Source organism: Heterodontus francisci, chromosome 19 (assembly GCF_036365525.1).
Source record: "Heterodontus francisci isolate sHetFra1 chromosome 19, sHetFra1.hap1, whole genome shotgun sequence".
Classification (NCBI taxonomy): domain Eukaryota; kingdom Metazoa; phylum Chordata; class Chondrichthyes; order Heterodontiformes; family Heterodontidae; genus Heterodontus; species Heterodontus francisci.
In genome coordinates this window covers 77,960,600-77,982,378 of record NC_090389.1, presented here as the reverse complement: position 1 = coordinate 77,982,378, position 21,779 = coordinate 77,960,600, and the positions used below count along the sequence as shown (strand labels likewise).

The window sequence follows — 21,779 nt, the reverse complement described above, 5'->3', positions numbered from 1 at the left end:
TTCTGGTGGCCGTTCACTGTGCATGTGCTAATGACACCTATGTGGTGTCTGATGCAATTTCCCAAACATGTGCGCATCTGCTGCCGACACCATTTTGGACATCTCGTGGCACTCGGGGCACCCAGAAACCGGGGACAAAGGAGCCCAATTCCTCATTCATGGAATGTTGTTCTTGCTGCCATGATTTTCACAAACCAGCCAGCAAGGATTCAGACGGGAAAATGCTGTGCGTTTTTTGAATGGCTTCAACCTTCTTTTTAAATCCATAATTTGGTCCCAGAAAAAAAAAAAGGTACTGTTTCATCAAAACCCATTTATGATACAAGTGCCTCGAAATTAGACTCTTCACACAGTAGTGCACAGACGCTTCATCCACTATTTTAGCACAGGAATTGGCCCATTTATTTTAAATAGGTTGGCATCTCTGCTCAACACCAAATAAAAGAATTTTCATTCAAATTCATTAAGCATACAAGGATCTGAATGTCAAGGCCAAAATTATTATAATTTAAAAAATACAAAAGTCTACAAAAATAAATGCTGCATTGTTACAGCCTGTACATGTCTCACTACTAGAGAATTTCACGAGTTGTACAATTTGATTATTAAATCCATCAACTCCAGATAAAGATGGACTTGATTCCAAATATAATTCTCATCCACGCTTAGGATCTAAACAGTTCAAACTACTTCTCATTCACTCCAATTTCATACAACCCTTTAACCCAAGCAGAATATTTAAATACTAAGTACTTCCGCAAATATCCATACTTCTAACACAGTCCAATCAACTTGTTGTCCAGTTCAAGCTGGAGACAGCAGCACATCTTAGAAATTATAAGCTTCGGTTCAGTGTTTTATCTGCCTTTTCAGATTGATTTTACTGTGGGACACAGATTAGCAAATTGTACAGTGTTACCTGCAACTTAGAAAAACCCTAAACAAAGCAAGAACATCTCCTGGCAAACGAGTTAAACGTTCAGCAGGAGTGAATTGTACTTTCATGTTAAGTGAGAACTTGGATCCAACATATACCCTGGTACAAGAATTGGTGAATATGTAGAGAAGGGCAACAAGACTGATTCCAGATCAATGATGATGAATTAAAAAGGAATATCAGAGAAGCTTAGAAGAAAAGCAGTTAATAGTTAAGATGCATATAATAAATGGGATAGAAAATAAAATTGTATTTCTTTTGAATAGGTAGCAAGAGCAGTACCAGAAGACACCAAGTTAAATGAAGTGAAACATAAATTTAAAACAGACATTTGGGAATATTTCTTCACTCAGAGAGATCAATAATTGCCAGGGTCATCCATACAATAAACATTAGGATGTTTCAAATGCTATATTGGAGAGTTAGGAAACTGCAGGGATTAACTTTGAAGGGCTGAATGGCTGTTTCTCAGCCTGCACCTTTAGAATGTTCATTATTCAAACTGACGAGGAATTGAGTGGTGAGTTAACGAGCTGCATTTTAAAGGGGTTGAGCTCGTAGATATTAGATTGTGGGAGACTGTAGGTGCGTGGCCTGTCTATTAATACTAATCTGCAAACAGCAATGCTCACTGCAAGCATGGGATCATTAAATGGCAAGCTACCACAAATGGTTTTAAACTGCTGCTGACACCTCACCTGCTCATAAAAAGTAAAAGGTGAGAGTCACGCTGATGATTTCTACTTTTTGACATCCATCATATTGTGCGGTGAATGGAAGCGCAGGTTCAATGCTTCCACGTAAACAGGGGGAATAGACTAGATGCAGAGGGCTGTGACAGACCAGTCATCCACTTCATCATGGAAGGGCATGGGTCCAACAATATGGGAGAGAAAAATAACTGCAAATGTTCGATCTTTCTTTCTTAAATCTTATTGGCAAATGGCCTCTTACATATGCTGAAACAGTGGTGTTTTCCAGTTTTCATGAATATCTAATATAGTACCATTGTAAAAACATTAGCAGCCAATTGCTGGCAGCATAATATTGTCAACTTCAAGACTTTTGAATTAATTGCAAAATGTTTCTAGAGAGCGGTACCTGGTGAATGTTTCATTGCTCGGTAATGTTTCATTGCTTGAACAGAATGATAAGCTGAATTTAAACATTGGAAATGAAAACTTAATGGAAGCCAAGTCTTTAAATAGAACTTGGTTTTTGTTTGCATTGCACTTTAGCTGGTCACAATTGGCTCTGTAACAGCTCATTCCTTTCCATTATATTAGGTAGAAATACAACATCTAATTGAGGATGTCATTACACAATTTCTCATCTTTCCTGCAATGCCCCTTTGTTGTCTGTGATTCTTAGGGCAGAAAACTGCAGTGGACCATACAACCCATTTTATTTATTTAGAGATACAGCACTGAAACAGGCCCTTCGGCCCACTGAGTCTGTGCTGACCATCAACCACCCATTTATACTAATCCTACACTAATCCCATATTCCTACCACATCCCCACCTTCCCTATATTCCCTACCACCTACCTATACTAGGGGCAATTTATAATGGCCAATTTACCTATCAACCTGCAAGTCTTTGGCTGTGGGAGGAAACCGGAGCACCCGGCAGAAACCCACGCGGTCACAGGGAGAACTTGCAAACTCCACACAGGCAGTACCCAGAATTGAACCCGGGTCGCTGGAGCTGTGAGGCTGCGGTGCTAACCACTGCGCCACTCCTATTGTCTCATTGTTGCTCAGAACTCTTGGTAAGATTATGTTACTGAAGATAACGTAAAGTGCTCACTGACCTACACTGGTTTCCAGTTAAGCAACGACTCATTTTGAAAATTCTCATCCTTGTTTTCAAATTCTTCCATGGTTTCACCCCCTCCCTATCTCTAAGAAGCCAGCTCTACAACCCTCCAAGATATCTTTACTCTTCCAATTCTGGCCTCTTGAGCAACCCCAATTTTAATTGCTCCACCATTGATGGCCGTGCCTTCAGCTGCCAAGATCCTATTCCTTTCCTAAACCTCTCCTCCTCTCTACCTCTCTTTCCTCCTTTAAGATGCTCCTTAAAACCTACCACTTTGGCCAAGCTTTTGATCATCTGCCCTAAGTGAGGCTCAGTGTCATTTTATTTGATAACCTTCTTGTGAAGCATCTTTGGACTTTTACTATGTTTAAGATGCTATATAAATATAAATATAAGTTGTTGTAGAAAGCCACTACCCTCTACTCTACTAAAAAGGAAGTCATCATTGCCTGGGTTTGTACGGTACCATTAGCTGGTTATGACCAAAACTCGTTGTTGCGAAGATGTATTGACAACTTAGGAGACCCATGTCCTTTCCTTCAGATTGCATTGATCACAGGAATTAGCAGAGACAGATAACAGGGAGGAAAATACAGAAGGAGAAAAAGTAACCTAATTGCAGGAATGACTTCCATTGTGTTTAAAGATAGCATTCTCTTGAAATTCAAGTCAACGTTTTGAACAGATTTATCAGCAAGTGCAGCAAAATGTGATCAGTCTGAATCCAGGTCTTGTTCATCATCAGTGGTGTCCACTGCAGGGTAAGGCTGGTTGTTCCCCAAATTCACATAATTTACTTGCAAGTTGATATAGTGTTCTCCTTGCAACATGGATTGAATCTCTTTGATTTCACAGACAATTTCAGTAAATTTTGGACGCAGTTCAGGCTTTGGATCCCAACAATGCAGCATAATGTCAAACCTGCACAAAAAAGAGGAACATTAAAGTGGGTCACATTACATTTCCAACTCTTTCGGATTTCAGGATGGGGATGATGTGTGAAAGAGCATTCACACCACCGTTCCTGCTGAACCTTCCCAATTCAGCACTCATTAATTTTTCTCCCACCCATGCAGCGGGCTACAGCTGGAGGCTCATTGACTTTGGGGACAAGATTTTCTGCACCGCTTGCAGATACTTAAAATTCTCGTCCTTGTTTTCAAATCTCTCCATGGTTTCACTCCTCCCTATCTCTGCCAGCCCTACAACCCTCCAGGATACCTGCACTCCTCTAATTCTTGAGCATCCCGATTTTAATTGCTCCACCATTTCTCTCCTGTTCCCCAAGCTACAGTGATCAATTCATCTTCAAACCAGAAGTAAAACGCAAGGCTTGGGTTTGGGGACATTTTTAATGCAGAAATTGAAGCAAATTAATGTCAAACTAAAAAACTGTTATAATGGGCTGGATTTTCACAGTCACGTGGAGAAGGGGTTGGAGGGGGGAGGGGGGGGAGGCCAAGAAAATAGCAGGGAGCCGCATCGGGACTGCTCCCCAATGCATTCCCGCCTCCAGAGGACTTTCCCAGGGGTGGACTGGGAACCGGGCTGACTGCCCATTCCACTGGCGGGCTAGCCAATTGGTCCAATTAAGGCCCCACTTGGGGGCCATTTTGTGCCAGCGTGGTATTTTGCCGAATTCAGAGCAGCCCCGGCACCTTTCCCCCCAGCCCCACCCCCGCCAAATGCTGAGGACACCAGCTAAATTGAGGCAGCCTTCCGCCAGCAGGCCAGGGGGCCATCGGAACTGGAGTCTCCTTGCCCCAACGACGGGGCGTGAGGATGAAAGACCGCTGCAGCCCTATAGGCCTGTGGAGGGGTTTCGCCTCCATCCCAATGTCCCTCCTGGCTTCGGGAGTCTTCAGTGCAGCCCTTTTATGTTGACCAGTGAGGCTGCAATGGCTTCAGAGCTGCTGGCCCCCTGATTCAGCCTGCAGCAACAGGAGCCCGCTCGCCCACCACCCTCAATAGGATGCCTCCAGAAGACAGTTGAGATGGTCTCACTGCAGGAAAATGCAGGCTCGGGAGCCCCATCTGGTCCCAATGTCGGGGTCCCAAAGCCCACAAGAAAATCCAGCCCAATGTGTCTGGATTCCAATATATAATGTGTGATTGTTGCAAGTCAGAAAGTCACGAATATTCACAGGAATATACGTGCAGCACAGCAGGGCACTTTAAGCAAAAGATGCCAAACTCACTCTTTCTGAAGCCAGATAGTCCCTATAGTTTTACAGAATTGTTCACAATACTGCTGGCTTTGTCAGTGCTCACAATTATACCATGGGATTAAATGTTCTATCTCTCTGGCTCCGCACACACTGGAAGTTTGTTTGCCCTCTTTATTGGTGTTGCACACTGCGCTAAGGGTAACAGCGAGCTCCCCGCCAGTATCCCAAGATCACTCTCCCTATGTTGTGCTCTGTACTCCCCTCCTGTTTCTCTTGAGCAGCTTTTATATTGATTTTGACATGCAAATCTTGCACAACCAGCATGTGTCAGAATACATTTGTCCAAAGTGCTACGGCTGGGGCTCAGGTAACAATGGGTCATCTCAGCCGCCTGCTGTAGCGAATCTTAACTGATAATTTTTCATGTTGCTGCATGAGACTCAGACACTGGGAGCTGGTGGTAACAATATGGTCCTCAGCAGCTTTACATTTCGATTGTCAATTCATGTTTCCCAGTTCGAAGAGGCTTTGACATTACAGGAAGACAGACTGTTGTCATATTACAACCACATCTTGTATTTATATAGCGCCTTTAACGTAATAAAACATCCCATGGCACTTCACAGGAGCTTTATAAAACAAAATTTGGCACCAAGCCAAATAAAGAAATATGACGGCAGACGACCAAAAGCTTTGGTCAAAGAATAGGTTTTAAGCAGCATCTCAAAAGGAGGAAAGCGAGGGAGAGAGGCAGAGAGGTTTGGGAAGGAAATTCCAGAGCTCCGGGCCCAGGCAGCTGAAGGCACAGCCAGCAATGGTAGAGCAATTCAAATCAGGGATGCTCAAGAAACCAGAATTAGAGGAATGCCGATATCTCAGAGGGTAGTAGGGCTGCAGGAGATAACAGAGATAGGGAGAGCGAGGCATAGAGAGATTTGAAAACCAGGATCAGAATTTTAAAATCGAGATGTTGCTTAACTGGGAGCCAATGTAGATCAGTGAACACAGGGGCGATGTGTGAATGGGGTTTGCTGTGAGTTAGGACACAGGCAGCAGAGGTTTGGATGGCCTCAAGTATGCAGAAGGTAGAACATGCAGGCTAGCCAGTAGTGCGTTAGAATAGTCAAGTCTAGAGGTAACAAAGGCATGAATGAGAGTTTTGCAGCACATGAGCTGAAGCAGGGGCGAAGTCAAGAGGTGTTACAGAGGTGGAAATAGGCGATCTTAGTGATAGCGTGGATATGTGGTCGGAAGATCAGCATAGTGCCTGAAAAATGGGCACAACACAGTCCAATTTCTAGGTGTTTGTCTCCCTTTGCACGTTAGAGCCAACACATCTACAGAGATTGACACCCAACCCCAGTGTTAGAGATAGCACAGAGAATCTGTCTGGGAATATCAATACTTAAATTAGTTGCATTTACAGAAATAGTTTGAGCCATTTGGCAAGGCTAAATCTCACAGTTTAGACTTGGAAAATGTTTTAGAAATGTCATTAACAAAGGAGATGAATTCAGTCTTCAACATTAAAATGAAACAAAGATAAACCATGTATAAAACACTCACAGCTCATCTGGGCAGTATTCTGGTTGAGGCAATCTTCTCCCCTTTAACAAGTATCGTGTAACGTCATAAGGATCTATTTCTGGGTAGGGCGGCGCCCCTCGAGTTAGCAGCTCCCACAGCAGCACTCCAAAGGACCACTAAATATAACAATACCAACAGACAAATCTGTAAATAGCTATAGAAATTACACAAGACCACACTCATTAAAACAGATTGTACTGGTGTGGATAATATAAGTAAGGTCTAATCAATTCCTCTAACCCTCTGCCACTCTTCCAACGTTCTGCAATGTAATTAAAAAATATATTTAGGGGATTAATTTCTTCTGGTAGTGTGCCAGTTAATATGTTTGTGTAAAAGTCTTATGAGTGCTATGTTAATAGTTATAAACCCATTCAGTCCAGTTTAAAATTAGGGGAATGATGTGTTTGAAATGGTTCACCATGGAATTTCACAAAAACATTTTACACACAGGTTCAATCAGGAAATATTCAATTTAGTGAAGACTATTAGAACGAAGGAACACAAGTATAAGTTGAAGAGCGTTGGTTTCAGATTACTGCACTGGGAAGTTGATAAGTCTTTGGAAGAGCTGAGCAAGGGATGTTACAGGGGCAAGTAGCTTAGCTCTTTGATCATAAGCAGGGGAGACTGTGGCGTAGTGGTAATGTTGCTGAACTACTAATCAAAAGGCCCAGGCTAATGCCCTGGGGACATGGGTTCAAATTCCACCACGGCAGCTGGTGGAATTTAAATTCAGTTAATTAATAAAAAGCTGGATTTGAAAGCTAGTCTCAGTTTCACTGTCATAAAAACCCCTTAGGGAAGGAACTCTGACGTCCTTACCCGATCTGGCCGACATGTGACCCCAGACCCACTGCAAGGCAGTTGACTCTTAACTGCTCTCTGAAATGGTACAGCAAGGGCAATTGGGGAGCAATGCCCATATCCCATGAAGAAATGAATTTAAAAATCTCTCCAAGGTCAAATTGGGCAAAGAAGACATGCAGCTTTCAAAGGCAGTCTAGGCAGGTCGACAGTTTTTCCAGCCTTTAGATATTAAATGTTTCTATGAAATGCAAACTCACAGTGTGACACATCTATGCTCTGACCATGATATAATCACAGAGTAGGTGGGTGTTTGGTCATACTCATTGCTCACTACATAATTACTCCGTTATGCAATGAGCAATACAACAGGTTTGTGGTTTTCATGAAAGAATGGATAGAATTGGAGCGCTCAACACACGAGTAGAAACCATACAATCCTGTGTAATAAAAATAGAATTTTTTCAGCCACCAAGCAGCAGTAGTCCTGGCCACGATGTGTACTGGATTTCTGGCAGGGACAGGAGAAAACACGGAGATCGTGATTCTCCGCTTCCCACTCTCCAGGGAATCATTGATGCAATGTTCCTAATTTTAGAGACTTGGAAGCAACTCGTCCACCCACCACATTAGCTGGAGAATGGTGTGTGACATTGGAATACTTTACAGGAGAAGCACATTGTACAATATAAAGGAGGGAACATAGACTTCAATCTCAAACATCCAGCTTGGTGCTGCATCATGTTGAGAGTACACAGATCCGCAGCACTGATCCCTGACACAAGAACAAACAACATGCATTTATGTAGCGCTGTTAATGTAGTAAAACATCCCAAGACACAGCACGTTGATGATCCCAGTTATATCAGCCTAGGGAAGCATCAAATAGAGGGCCAGTCATTCACCCACCAGCATTACCCTGTGTGAGTGAGGAACACAAGCCTGGCAGCAGACTTTCATCATATCAGGAGTTTGGTGAGGAAAGACTCAAGGATGGGAAAAAATAAAAGGTTTATGTGCAACGACACTCAGCCATGTTATTCTCGGAAGTAAAGAAATGCTATTACAGGCTGAGAATATCTGACAGAAGTGCCAAAAGAAGATATGAAAACCTACCACATCAGACTTAGTTGTGAATTTTTGGGTCTGCAAACTTTCAAGTGCCATCCATTTCACAGGTAACTTGGCTTTCCGATGGTTTTGAATGCTGTAATACTCTTTGTCCAACACATCCCTTGCCATTCCAAAGTCTGCCACCTTCACCACATATGACTCATCCAGCCTAAAGCATTCAAAAAAACACAAGTCAACAGTGTGAATCAGCTGTCACCCCACAAACAGGAAATCTTAAAGTACAATTTCAATGGCTGGTGCTTTAAGATTCCTTTCCAAACACTGATTATCCTTTATTTTTCTTGGACAAGTTTGAGAGGGATCAGAAGAACAGGAAATGTATCCAACAATCGACTCAAATATTTGATATTGAAAAATCCGTATTGATTGCTCATGCACATAACTTGCCCTTGTCAAACTTCAGAGCCCTGTACCCAACTTTTTTTTAAAATTCTTTCATGGGATGTGGGCATTGCTGGCAAGGCCAGCATTTGTTGCCCATCCCTAACTGCCCTTGACAACTGAGTGGCTTGCTAGGCCATTTCAGAGGGCAGTTAAGAGTCAGTCACATGTAGGCCAGACCAGGTAAGGACAGCAAATTTCCTTCCCTGAAGGACATTAGTGAACCAGATGGGTTTTTACAACAATCAATGATAGTTTCACAGCACCATTACTGAGATGAGCTTTCAATTCCAGATTTTTTTAAAAATTTTTATTAATTGAATTAATTAAATTTAAATTCCACCAGCTACCATGGTGGGATTTGAACCTATTGCTTCAGGGAATTAGCCTGGGCCACTGGATTACCAGTTCAGTGATATTGTCACTACACCACCATCTCCCCCACCTTTACTGGCTGTTAACAGCCTTCTAACCCAGTTTCTAAACACAAGACAACTATCTGATGTTGATCTCACATTCAAAAGCGACAGCTGCAATAACTTAAATTGATTTTGAAAGGGGTACTCATTATTTCTTTTACTCCCAAGCTAATATTCTTTCTTCATCTCCTAAAGCCACAAATGTTTGCTGAAAATCTAGTTTCTGGCAGGCCTCTGGTAGCTTGTTTAAGAGGCCATTCTTTCATGTAAACCTAATGAGCAGTGCTTGCAGACCATTCAATCACAGAAGGCATCACAGTTGAACCCAATGCTCTTCTCTTCCGAAATGTAAGCATACCTTTCAACAGCAACTTTTCCTCCTTTCCTGGGCAGTGATGCTGAGGTGAAATGGGGGACATCCAAACTCACACCTCAACAAGATCAGCTGACTCAGTACAGACCAAGGACCTTCTGATTTATTTGTATTTGTTCTTGGTGGTACATTTATTGACTAGGCCACCAAAGGAAGCAATGTTATTTTTGTTTTAGGAGAATCAAACGTCATAATCTCAGTGAAATTATTTTGCAAGCTTTATCCACACGATAGAATGTCAAGAGGGTACATGAAAGAGACAAAAGGAAAATAGGCGGCTCAGTGGCGCAGTGGTTAGCACCACAGCCTCACAGCTGCAGCGACCCGCGTTCAGTTTTGGGTACTGCCTGTGCGGAGTTTGCAAGTTCTCCCTGTGACCGCGTGGGTTTCCGCCGGGTGCTCCGGTTTCCTCCCACAGCCAAAGACTTGCAGGTTGATAGGTAAATTGGCCATTGTAAATTGCCCCTAGTGTAGGTAGGTGGTAGGGGAATATAGGGAACGTGGGGATGTGGTAGGGAATATGGGATTAATATAGGATTAGTATAAATGGGTGGTTGTTGGTTGGCACAGGCTCGGTGGCCGAAGGGCCTGTTTCAGTGCTGTATCACTCTATGACTCTAAAATGGACTTGAAAACTAATTGCAAACCACTCTCATCTGACATATGGTAAAATTGGCTTTCAACATTATAATTTACATTGTTTGCTAATGTACTTACATACAGTTTCTTGCTGCAAGATCTCTATGAACAAATTTCTTTACTGCGAGGTATTCCATTCCTTTGGCAACTTGAAGGCCAAAGCCTATTAAATCTTTCACTGTTGGATTCTGTACATAAAAGGGGGAAAATGCAAACACAATCAGAATCAACACTCAAGACAATTATTGGATACAGAGCACCTTTCTGTAATCCTCTATTACTGCCAATTCAAACTCGCCATTATTGGTGCAATACTTCGTAAATATTTATTTTCTCCTAGTTTCTCTTGATCATGGGCTGAATTTTCCATTGGAGGAGGGCTGGCAAAATGGTGGGTGAAGGCATCGGAATCGGAGCCCAACGTCTTCCCACCGCCAAGGCATATTGCCAACGGCGGGAACGTTAGCAGCCAACTGAGCTCCTTAATGGCCCAATCAAGGGCCATCTTCCACCCACACAGGCATTTTGCCCACATCGGGGGGGCCCGTCACCACGTGGGAAGACCGCAAGGTAAAATCTGGCAGCCTCCAAGCAGGTTTCTGGGGGGGGGGGCGGTATCACCTCCTTAATTGGGCACTCAATGGCCCATGGAAGGGATCTCCACCTCCCCCCCACCCCCCTCAACCCCCAGCAGCAATGTCTGCTCCATGTCCAAAGCACAGCCGCCATAACTCTTGGGGGCAGTCCGCCATCCTCAATTGGATGCCCAGCCTTGATGGCAGCCTGTTAATTGGCCACCACTGACAAAATTCCACCCCAGGCTCCTACTGCCCGCCTGAGCAGGGTATGCTCCCGTTTTCGCCCCCGGCATCAGGACTTCAGCCTCCCCTGAAACTTTCTGTCCCCATATGTCTGCTGTGGCTGACAGAGCACCTGTTTTTCAGTCCTCCCTCAATGCCAATCTGGCCATTAGGAAGTGTGGGAGACTGTCCTGGAATGAGTGCCATCTGCTTTCCCTTCCATTAAGATGAGACACCAGCCCTCACTCAGCGGTGTGCTTTAAATCAGGGACACAGTGGAGTGGTGATGAAAAGTACATTATTGAAAACAAACATTGTGAAAGCTGTAAATTTAAAAAAAAACTTCCACTTTACCAAATCAGTTATAAAGCAATAAGGAGGATAACCTGATAGATGATGGGGAGTTTATTACAAGACACAGGAAAGTCAATAAGTTCTGATGATGACCTAACCTGTGCCTCTTCTAAGTCATCAGAGCCTTATGGTCATGTTATTTGTGAACAGCAACACACTTGATTTTTTTTCTTAAATTTTTTGGAAGTGGTTGGCCTTCTCATGGAGTGTAGCACAGATCAGAAGCTGCATGTTCAAGGCTGCATTCGAACGCGCTGTGGCACAACCCGAGTAAGTCATATTTAACTGAGACTATTAGCCGAGTGTACTGTGTTGGAACCTTGTCATCTGTGCCTCATCATTGATAGTAGCAACCACAGCTCACACCCATAACACAGCTAAGCATCCTACTGCAATTTGTAAGCTGAGGTGAGAGAGCTTAAGAACTAAGAAATAGGAGCAGGAGTAGGTCATTCAGCCCTTCGAACCTGCTCCACCATTCAATAAGATTATGGCTGATCTGATTGTGGCCTTAACTCCACTTTCCTGCGCACCCCCCCCCCCCCCCCCCAATAACCCTTGTCTCTCTTTTAGACTAAAATTATGTCTAACTTTGCCTTGAATATATTCAATGATCCAGCTTCCACTGCTCACTGGGGAAGAGATTTCCAAAGATTAATAACCCTCAGAGAAGAAATTCCTTCTCATTTCCATCTCAAAAGGGAAACCCTTTATTCTGAAACTATGCCCTCTAGTTCTAGATTCCCCCATGAGGGGAAACATCCTTGCAGCATCTACCCTGTCAAGCCCCCTCAGATTCTTATCACTTTCAATAAAATCATCTCTCATTCTTCTAAACTCCAATGCTGCTCAACCTTTCTTCATAAGACAACCACTTCAACCCAGGAATTAGCCTAGTGAACCTTCTCTGAACTGCCTCCAATGCAAGTATATCCCTCTTTAAATAAGGAGACAAAAACTGTACATAGTGCTCTAGTTGCAGTCTCACCAATGCTCTGTACAGTTGTAGCAAGACTTCCCTACTTTTATACTCCATCCTTCTTGCAATAAAGGCAATAAAGAGGAAGAATGTAGGGTAGTTGACACCCTACGATATGGTTAAGATGTAGATTTTAAGGTAGAGCTTGAAGGCAGGGAGAGATCTATGAGGACAGAAGGGTTTCAGAGAATAATGCAGATTGAAAGAGTGTGACAGATAAGCACTATAGAGTGACTGCTCCCTAAGTCATGCTCTCAATTTTTCACAAGATAAGCTTTTAGCTTAGGTGAGCAAGAATGGGATTACTGTAGGGTTAGTATAAATGGGTGGTTGTTGGTCGGCACAGACTCGGTGGGCCGAAGGGCCTGTTTCAGTGCTGTATCTCTAAATAAAATAAAATAAATAAAATAAATGCACGGGGGAGGGAAAATAGATGGAGATTTGCAAAGTAAACTTCAGCTGGGGTGCTTATGACCAGGAGAAGGGAACAGGGGGGAATTTTAACTTCCGTCGGTAGTGCAAATTGTTCGAATAACAAATCGGCTGCCCATTAGACACATTGCTTGTTCCGATATTTTGCAGCAATGGTTAAAATTATGCCCAGTGTCTGAAAATGATAGGACAATCGGCTAACCCACTACATCACCCTGTTCCTCCTATCAGTTTATAATGTTACAATTTAATTAGTCATTACTTACTCGTTTCTCCTGGCGGATAAAATGCCGGAGATCTCCATGCTTCATATATGGTAATACTACCAATGGCAACCCTTCCTTAGGAAGGAAAATTCCCAGCAAAGACAGAACGTTTTCATGGTGGAAATCCTTCATGATAATCCCTTCTTTCAAAAACTGCTCCACCTCTTCAACATCTGAAATTCCTAGTGAAATATCACAACACACAAGTATGAATATGCAGTATGCAGCAGACTGTAATTTTGTTCTATAATTTTTTTTTTGGGTGGGAGGGGAGGTTTTGCACATTATGGGCTGAATTTTGTCTGGGTGGCAGAGGGTCCCAAAAGCCAGGACAAACCACACCTCAGTTGTTTGGGGGAACCCTGGCCGCATTTTAAGCCCATCTAGCGACTGATTAGTTGCCATTGGGGCTCCTGTCCCTTTAAGAGACAAAAGTCTGCCTCCAATAGCTGCCAGTCAATCAGAGGGCCGCCAGCACTTCAGTATCAGCCACTGCTGGGACTGTACCCAGTTGAGAGGACGCAGGGATGGATGCTGCCCTCGCAGCTAGGTGAGTGAGGCCGGGGCCAGTCAGGCTGGTCCCAGCAAGTGGGTGTCGGGGGTGGGGGAGGTGGGAATGAAGGCAGGAGATTGGTGCGGACAGGAAGGGGTTGTTGCGGTGGGGGCAGCCATTGCCACCAGGTTAGCCTCTCCATGGGCCACAGAGTGCCCGATTAGGAGAGGCCTCCTCCTTCCCTGAGCCCGCAGGTAGGCTGTCAGGGTTCACAAGACAGTGTCCCCACACAGCGGAGGGGCCACCCTCACAGGAACGGGGTCAGTTGCATAGCCAGGGTTGGCTCAAGGGTGCATCAGTGGTTGCCAACCCAGCTAGAGCTGATTGACCCGTCTAAGGTGAAGCAAGGTTTTCCCAAAGTTCAAATGGACTTAAGAGAAAAATGTATTTCTAAAAATTTCAAACACCCACTGGATCTACTTGGATTAGAGAATCCATTCTGGGATCAACTGCCCTATTCAGTAAAGATTTGCAGTCATCAGAAGGTCTGAAAGGGTCTCATGATGGATTGTCAAAGGTACAAAGGGTGGGAACTTCTCTGGGAAGCCCAAAAACTCTCAACACATCTCCTCGACATTGGGTGGGGTTGGGTGATAGATCACTCAATAATAGCACTTCCCCCAAATGGAATTTAACAGTCTCAAAGAAGCAGATTCCCAGACGGGCCAGGGTCTAGCCCACATCCCAAATATTCCCAGCTGAAATGGCATTTATGCTTTCTCCAATACCAAGAATTTTGAAGCCATTGGGTCTGATTTTAACTCTGTGTAAGTGAATGGGTCTTGAATGAGTTAAAATCTCACCATTGTCTCAACAGGTTTGTTCCAGTGTCTAATCTCAGTGAGGCCATTGAACAGAGGTGCAATTGGAATGAAACACAGGATATCTAGGCTCTGCTAAGGCTGGAAGTGGAGGTGGGCGGGCACTACAAATTGCACCATCAGCCAGTGTGCCAGTTCCCCAGCTCCAGCCCACCCCTGGGCCATTTTTGCAGAGGGGGAATTGTTTAGGGGAGGGAGGCAAATAGCAAGGCTAAACACCCACACACGGCGGGTAGCCAACAGCTCATTAAGGGATTTTCCAGTCAGTCTCCAGGTCCCAACAGGAGGTGGGGGCAGGTTTAACAGATTGGAGGCAGCCTCCCATTGCAGACTGTCTAGTGCTCCAGCCAGGCCTAGAGGCCCTCCCTGCCCGCCTGGGTGCTGCAGCAACTGCAGGCTGCCTTGTAGAGGGCTTACTGCTCCACCCCCTACCCTCCACACCACCCCCCCCCACCCCCCACTCACAGTGGTGACCCAGCTGCAAAAGCCAATTTGTAATTTAAATTTTTAAAAGTTGGAGAGAGGATGCCTCCATTTTGAAACGCCCTCTCCCTAACTTACTTCCATTGCATCCTGCTGCTCCTTTTAAGCTGGACGGCCTCTGATTGGCCCTCCAGCTTTTAAAGCCATCCTTAATTGGATGGCGCACCTGCCCTCAGGCCATTGATTGTGATTTTCCCTGGGGCGGCCAATGTGTGACTGTTTCCCACACATTGAGGCTTCTAGCCCACATTTCAGCCTGACCACAGGGTTTCAGAAGCAACTAGGGAAAATCCTGCCCACAATCTTTATGCTTGTGCTCTATCTGGTGGCTTGCTGAAGAATGGCATTTATAGAGGCCTTCTTGTGGGTCTCTTGCTGACTTCCTTGGTTAGGGAATGGAGTAGAATTATCAGGCGATGTGACGATGAGTAACAGAAAATATTAACATGGGAGTGAAGGTAAGAGATAAGGGAATATCTTAACACTGATCAATGTAAATGAATTACTTCTTTTAAAAAATAGCTCAGCCCATGTAGGATGGTACTGAACCATAAGACTAAGACTCTTACCGTCAAGCTAGGCAGCTCAGGCACAGTGATTGTGTGGATGTTGTAATTGGTCTTAATGTCATTGGGTACAGGAGGAGTAGGGTTAAGTAGATGTCAGGTGAGTTGCCCATCTAGAATGTGCTGGGGGGACAATGGGGACTGAGGTTGAAAGAGTAAAGGAAGACCAGGCACTTTGCTACAGAAACAACTAAATAAGTGGGGAATGGGAGATGGAAAGAGACTGAGTTCAAAAATTGTTCATTCATCTTGGACCACTCTTGCATAACTCAACAGCCAGAGTGCAGAGTAGATGTGTGACAGCCACAAAACAGGTCAAATGTCTGACCTCTTGGATGTGAAATGGGGAATGATACAAGGAGAGCAAAATTAGGGGAACACAGGAGAGATTCTAAAAATATTATGAAGGGATAAAAAAAAACCATGGAACAATGAATGTGTGCCAGTGGTATCCTTGTACATACTATTCAGTGACTTCACAGCACAGTGAGTTTCTTTCTTGTTTGGGTCTTTGTACAGTCCATGGTAAACACTACCAAAGTGTCCTGTAAAGAGAGACAGCATTACTTTAATATTCTTTTCATTGCATTTGAAACCTTTACTAAAAATAGTGCACCTTGGCTCTCCAACTAGATTGTTCAATAAAACAAAATTCAATTTAACTTCTCTGGTAGTTTAGTGGCCAGCTGGGGAGTTGCTGCACATGAAATCCTTCATTGTACAAACCAAGCTACTGCGGAATCCATAAGAGTAGAGTTTCTGTTTGCCTGATTACGGAGTTCACTACGCTCCACCCACTTACGCCCGAGAACCTAGGTGTAAACTCAAGGTTTAGCAACTCCCTAACTGTGCTCATGGATACTGCTGGGGTTTAATCAACCAACACCTTAGCAAAACAGGGCAGGACTTGATTCCACTGCAAGGCATGCCACCTTGAGGTCAACCCTGAATTGGCTTTATCTCTTCCACTTTCGCTGAAGAGAATAGGCATTGATTGGTTAGGTTATGGCTCCATGGCATCAAGTCATAAACAACCATTTAAGGCAAAAGGAAACAAATAGCTCCAAACACACTTTTTAGGTGTCAAATTCAAACTTCAAAGAAATTGGCTCCCAAATGTGCTATCTTAACCTTAACAAAGTCTTTTTTGAGATAATACTTGCTCAGAAATTTCTATTGTAATAGTAATGACCAGGAGCTGTAAACTTCAGCTTTTTTTGGTAGCTCTGTTCTTTAGTTCACAAACAATAGATTCTGATGCAAGGTCTCTTTTTACTGAACTAGATGGGTTGTCTATTATGGTCAGTTCTTTAGTTAAAACAGTAATAGCAGAAATACGAAATAATATAAAAGCTTTTGGTCTCAAAACAAAATCGCATTGACAAATACCAAGTTATAGTTCAAAAAGTAAAATTTATTTAGATGCAAAGTAAAAATAGAAAATACTGCGAATACACAGTAGGTCAATCAGGGTCTGTAAAGAAAAATAAAAACAAGAAATGCTGGAAATACTCAGCAGGTCAGGCAGCATCTGTGGAGGGAGAAGCAGAGTTAACGTTTCAGGTCAGTGACCCTTCATCGGAACTGGCAAATGTTAGAAATGTCATAGGTTTTAAGCAAATAAAGCGGGGCAAGAGATAAAAAATGGCAAGGTGTTGATAGGACAGAGGGTCACAGAGAATTATTCTCTAACATTCTCACAATAGCCAGTTCTGATGAAGGGTCACTGACCTGAAACGTTAACTCTGCTTCACTCACCACAGATGCTACCAGACCTGCTGAGTAATCCAGCATTTCTTGTTTTTATTTCAGATTTCCAGCATCTGTAGTATTTTGCTTTTATCTGTAAAGAAAAATGATGGGTTAGCTTGGGTGTAGACCATTATCAGAGTCAAATGAAATCCGAGAGAGATGTATAATGAGAGTAAAATACTGTGGATGCTGGAACTCTGAAATGAGAATGGAAAGTGGCATGAAATACTCTGTTTCTCTCGACACAGATTTTTTTTCCCAAAGTACACTTTATTCATAAAAGTCTGTAAAAAATACATTACAAAACAGTTCAAAGCAGCACCAAGTCGACAATACAAAGAGTGCAAAGGAGATCAGCTTCCTTCAATACAGGAGTGAGTTGCCTCACAACCCTTCCATTTAATTTTACATGCCATGTACATTTTGCAGCAAACCCATATTTTCTGGATACGGCCCGAGGGGTTTCTCATGGATCCAGCCCCTCAGTTCACTTTGGTGGGGGGACCTTACACAGTGGTCTTTCCCCATTGAACCTTTGCAGTGGCTGCCCCAAGCTTTAGTGCGTTCCCTCAGCATGTAGCCCTTGACCTTGGAATGTGCCAGTCTGCAACACTCGGTCGTGGACAACTCTTTGCGCTGGAAGACCAGCAGGTTTCGGACGGACCAAAGAGCATCTTTCACCGAATTGATGGTCCTCCAGCAGCAGTTGATGTTTATCTTGGTGTACGTCCCTGGGAACAGCCCATAGAGCACAGACTCCTGTGTTACAGAGCTGCTTGGGATGAACCTTGACAAAAATCACTGCATCTCTGTCCACACCTGTTTTTCAAATTCCAGAAGGAGGTGGGCAATAGTCTCTTCCCCACCGCAGCCACCTTGAGGGCAGTGTGCAGAGGGGGTGAGACTCTGGGCATGCAGGAAGGATCTGACAGGGAGGACTCTTCTCACCATCAGCCAAGCTACATCTTGGTGCTTGTTTGAAAGTTCTGGTGGATGAGGCATTCCGCCAAATGACTTTGGCAGTCTGCTCGGGAACCATCTGACAGGATCCACCATCTCCTTATCCCATAGGGCCTTGAGGACATTCTGTGCAGACCACTGCCTGATGGATTGGTGGTCAAAGGTGCTTTTCCACAGAAACTTTCCCTCGAAGGATAGATGGTATGGCATGGTCCAACTGGATGGAGCATTCCGTGGCAATGTGACCAGGGCCATCCTTCTCAACACCAGGGACAGATAGAACCTCAGCACGTAGTGACACATGGTGTTTGCTGGGGCTCTACGCACAGTTTGATGCAGCCGCACACGAAGGTGATCAGCAGGATGAGGGCGACATTGCGTACAGTTTTCCTGCCCTTATCCAGAGGTTTTAACATCGTGTCCCTCTGGACCCGGTCCATTTTGAATCCCCAGATGAAGCAGAAAATGGCTCGGGTGACTGCCACAGCGCAGGAGTGGGGTATGGGCCAGACCTGCGCTACGTACAGCAACAACGTGAGCGCCTCACACCTGATGACCAGGTTCTTACCCACAATGGAGAGAGATCGCTGCCCCCACATGCTCAGTTTATGGTGTACCATGGCTACTCGCTCCTTCCATGTTTTGGTGCATGCCCGGCCCTTCCAAACCATATCCCCAGCAACTTCAGGTCGTCTGACCTGACGGTGAAGGGGACAAAGGATCAGTCAGCCCAGTTCCCACATGGCCTCACACTTTCCATGGTTAACTTTGGCTCACGAGGCCAGTTCGAACTGGTCACAGATGCTCATCAGTCTGCGCACAGACAGCAGATCTGAGCAGAAGACGGCGACATCATCCATGTACAGGGAGGTTTTAACCTGAGTGCCGCCGCTGCCTGGGATTGTCACCCCTCTTATGCCCGCATCCTTCCTAATAGACTCAGCAAAGGGTTCAATACAGCAAACAAAGAAGACAGGGGAGAGAGGACAGCCCTGTCTGACTCCAGATTGGATCGGGAAACTTTCCGATTCCCACCCATTGATTGAGACTGCGCGACTGATGTTTGTGTAGAGCAGTTTGATCCAATTGCAGATTCCCTCCCCAAACCCCATTTTGGAGAGCACGTCCATCATGTAGGTGTGCGACATCCTGTCAAAAGCCTTCTCCTGGTCCAAGCTGATGAGGCAGGTTTCCACCCTCCTGTCCCATACATAGGCGATCGTATCCCTGAGTAGCACAAGACTATCGGAGATCTTCCTGCCGGGTACAGTGCAGGTCTGGTTAGGGTGAATCACCAACTCCAGAGCAGATTTGACTCGACCGGCGATGACTTTGGACAGAATCTTGTAGTCAACATTAAGCAGTGAGATGGGCTGCCAATTTCTGATTTCTGCCTTCTCCCCCTTCCGCTTGTAGATGAGGGTGATGATGCCTTTCCTCATGGATTCTGACATGCTGCCGGCCAGGAGCATACTCTCATATACTTCCAGCAGGTCTGAGCCGATCCAGTCCCACAGGGCCGAATACAACTCAACCGGTAAGCCATCGCTTCCGGGAGTTTTACTCATCTCGAAGGATCTGATGGCCTTTGTCAGCTCATCCAGAGTTAGCGGCTTGTCCAGTCTCTCCCTCATGCTGTCATCTAAGATCTCTGTGATAGATGACAGGAAGGACTGGGAGGCTGTGCTGTCCATGGGCTTCATGTCGTACAGCCCAGCACAAAAGGATTTGCTGATCCTTAGTATGTCAGACTGCGAAGACATTACTGAGCCATCCTCTTCCTTCAGGCTGCTGATCACAGAGCTCTCTCTGTGTACCTTTTGGAAGAAGAAACGCAAGCACGTCTCATCCTGCTGAATGGAGCGGACTCTGGACCAGAAGATGATCTTGGAGGCCTCCGTGGCAAGAGCAAGGCCTGCTGGCTCTTCACCTCATGGAGGTCCTCCTTGACCTCGACACCCATCGTCTGCAGCCAGAGCAGATTTTGCATTCTTTTCTGGAGTCGGGACATTTCCCTCTGTCTCTCTCGCCCTCTGAACACCTTTGAAGATAAAGAACTTCTTGACGTTCTCCTTGATCGCCTCCCACCAGTGAAATAGAGACTCAAAGAGGGGTTTCACGATTCTCCAACCTTTGTAATCCCTTTTGAGTTCCTTTAACGTTCTCTGGGGTTAGCAGTGTAGCATTGAGCTTCCATGTCCCCCTGCCAACCCGCTGGTCATCCTGTAAGTGATAGTCGGCCAGTAAGAGGCAATGATCGTAGAAGAACACCGGCTTGACGTCGGTGGATCTGACTATGAAAGCACAGGACACAAACAGGAAGTCAATCCTGGAACGGGCAGAGCCGTCCAATCTTGACCATGTGTATCTACGCTGCGCTCCGTCTGCAGGTTTGCTGAAGACGTCGTGCAGCTGGGCATCTTTTACTGTTTCGATTAGGAATCTGGACGTAGCATCCAGTTTGATGTCGTCACTGCCAGATCGTCCAGCTGCATCAATGATGCAATTGAAGTCACCGCCTAGAATGACCGGCCTGGACGTCGCCAGCAGCAGTGGGAGCTGCTGGAAAACGGTCAGCCGCCCGCTGCATTGAACCGGGGCGTAAACGTTGATCAACCGGAGCGGAGCGTTGTTGTACATCACGTCTGCTACGAGGAGGCGACCGCCCACCACCTCCTTAACTTCGGAGATGGTGAAGTTACCTCCCCGCAGCAGAATACCCAGGCCGGAGGGATGGGAATCATTACCCCCTGACCAGTTCGATGGCCCGTGGGACCACCATCGCAACCATTGCCTGTAGGTGCTGAGGTGTGGTATTCCACACTCCTGCAGAAACAGTAGGTTGGCTTTGACCTTGATGAGGTAATCCAAGGTTGAAACACATCGCGTAGTGGATTTAATGCGATACACGTTAATTGAAGCAATCTTTATACCCATTTTTAAGTTAGTTGTTGCTTCCCACACCATTTGTCCTTGCTAGTCCCAGTCCTACGGTATGGTCCTGCATACCCATAGTGTACGCAAGCTGTTTCACGTTCATTGGGCTCAGAAACCCCTCCTGGTTTCTCATGCAGGGTTTGTTCCACTGTGGTGACATCGTGGGGGGTGGGGGGGGGTGGTGGGTTCTTGTAGGCAGCAAGGCTTGGGCTGTCCTCTGCTGTTGGTATCTTTCCCCTCTGTTCCTCCTCGAAAAGATCACTGCTCCCAACTTCCCAGAGCTGGAGTGCGCCCGACGCTTCTTTGTTCTCAGTGTCCTGGAGCTGGGATGCGCTGGCCATGTCGCTAGGTTCGGCGCTTTGGGTTTGGGGCGCGCTGGGCCCATCACAGCTTCCAGAGACCCAGAGGTGGGGGACTTTATCTTTCAGCTCCTTTGAGTTCTGCCGCTTCTTTTGCAGCTGCAGTCGTTCCGGCCCTTCCTCGTCCAGTGAGGAGGAGCTGCCGTTGTCTGTCTCAGATGGTAGCCTCCTCTTGCCACTGGTTTGGGTGGTGGCCTGTTCCTTTTTTGGAGGTTTTCCTTTGTACCACTTGCCACTGACCTGTTTGTCC

At 45.3% G+C, this 21,779-nt stretch overlaps 1 protein-coding gene across 3 annotated transcripts in view; it reads right to left on the bottom strand.

The window, feature by feature from the left end:
* Positions 1 to 2,396: 2,396 nt before the first annotated feature.
* Positions 2,397 to 21,779, bottom strand: part of mst1rb (macrophage stimulating 1 receptor b) — a 131,269-nt gene continuing 111,886 nt past the window's right edge. For all 3 annotated transcript variants that reach the window (XM_068052055.1, XM_068052054.1, XM_068052056.1), the window contains 6 exons: positions 15,986 to 16,066; positions 13,099 to 13,280; positions 10,346 to 10,455; positions 8,438 to 8,603; positions 6,494 to 6,630; positions 2,397 to 3,680 (listed from right to left, as the gene is read on the bottom strand). In XM_068052055.1, coding sequence (XP_067908156.1) covers positions 3,473 to 3,680; positions 6,494 to 6,630; positions 8,438 to 8,603; positions 10,346 to 10,455; positions 13,099 to 13,280; positions 15,986 to 16,066 — 884 coding nt within the window. In that variant the 3' untranslated portion in view covers positions 2,397 to 3,472. The remainder of the gene's footprint in view (positions 3,681 to 6,493; positions 6,631 to 8,437; positions 8,604 to 10,345; positions 10,456 to 13,098; positions 13,281 to 15,985; positions 16,067 to 21,779) is intronic.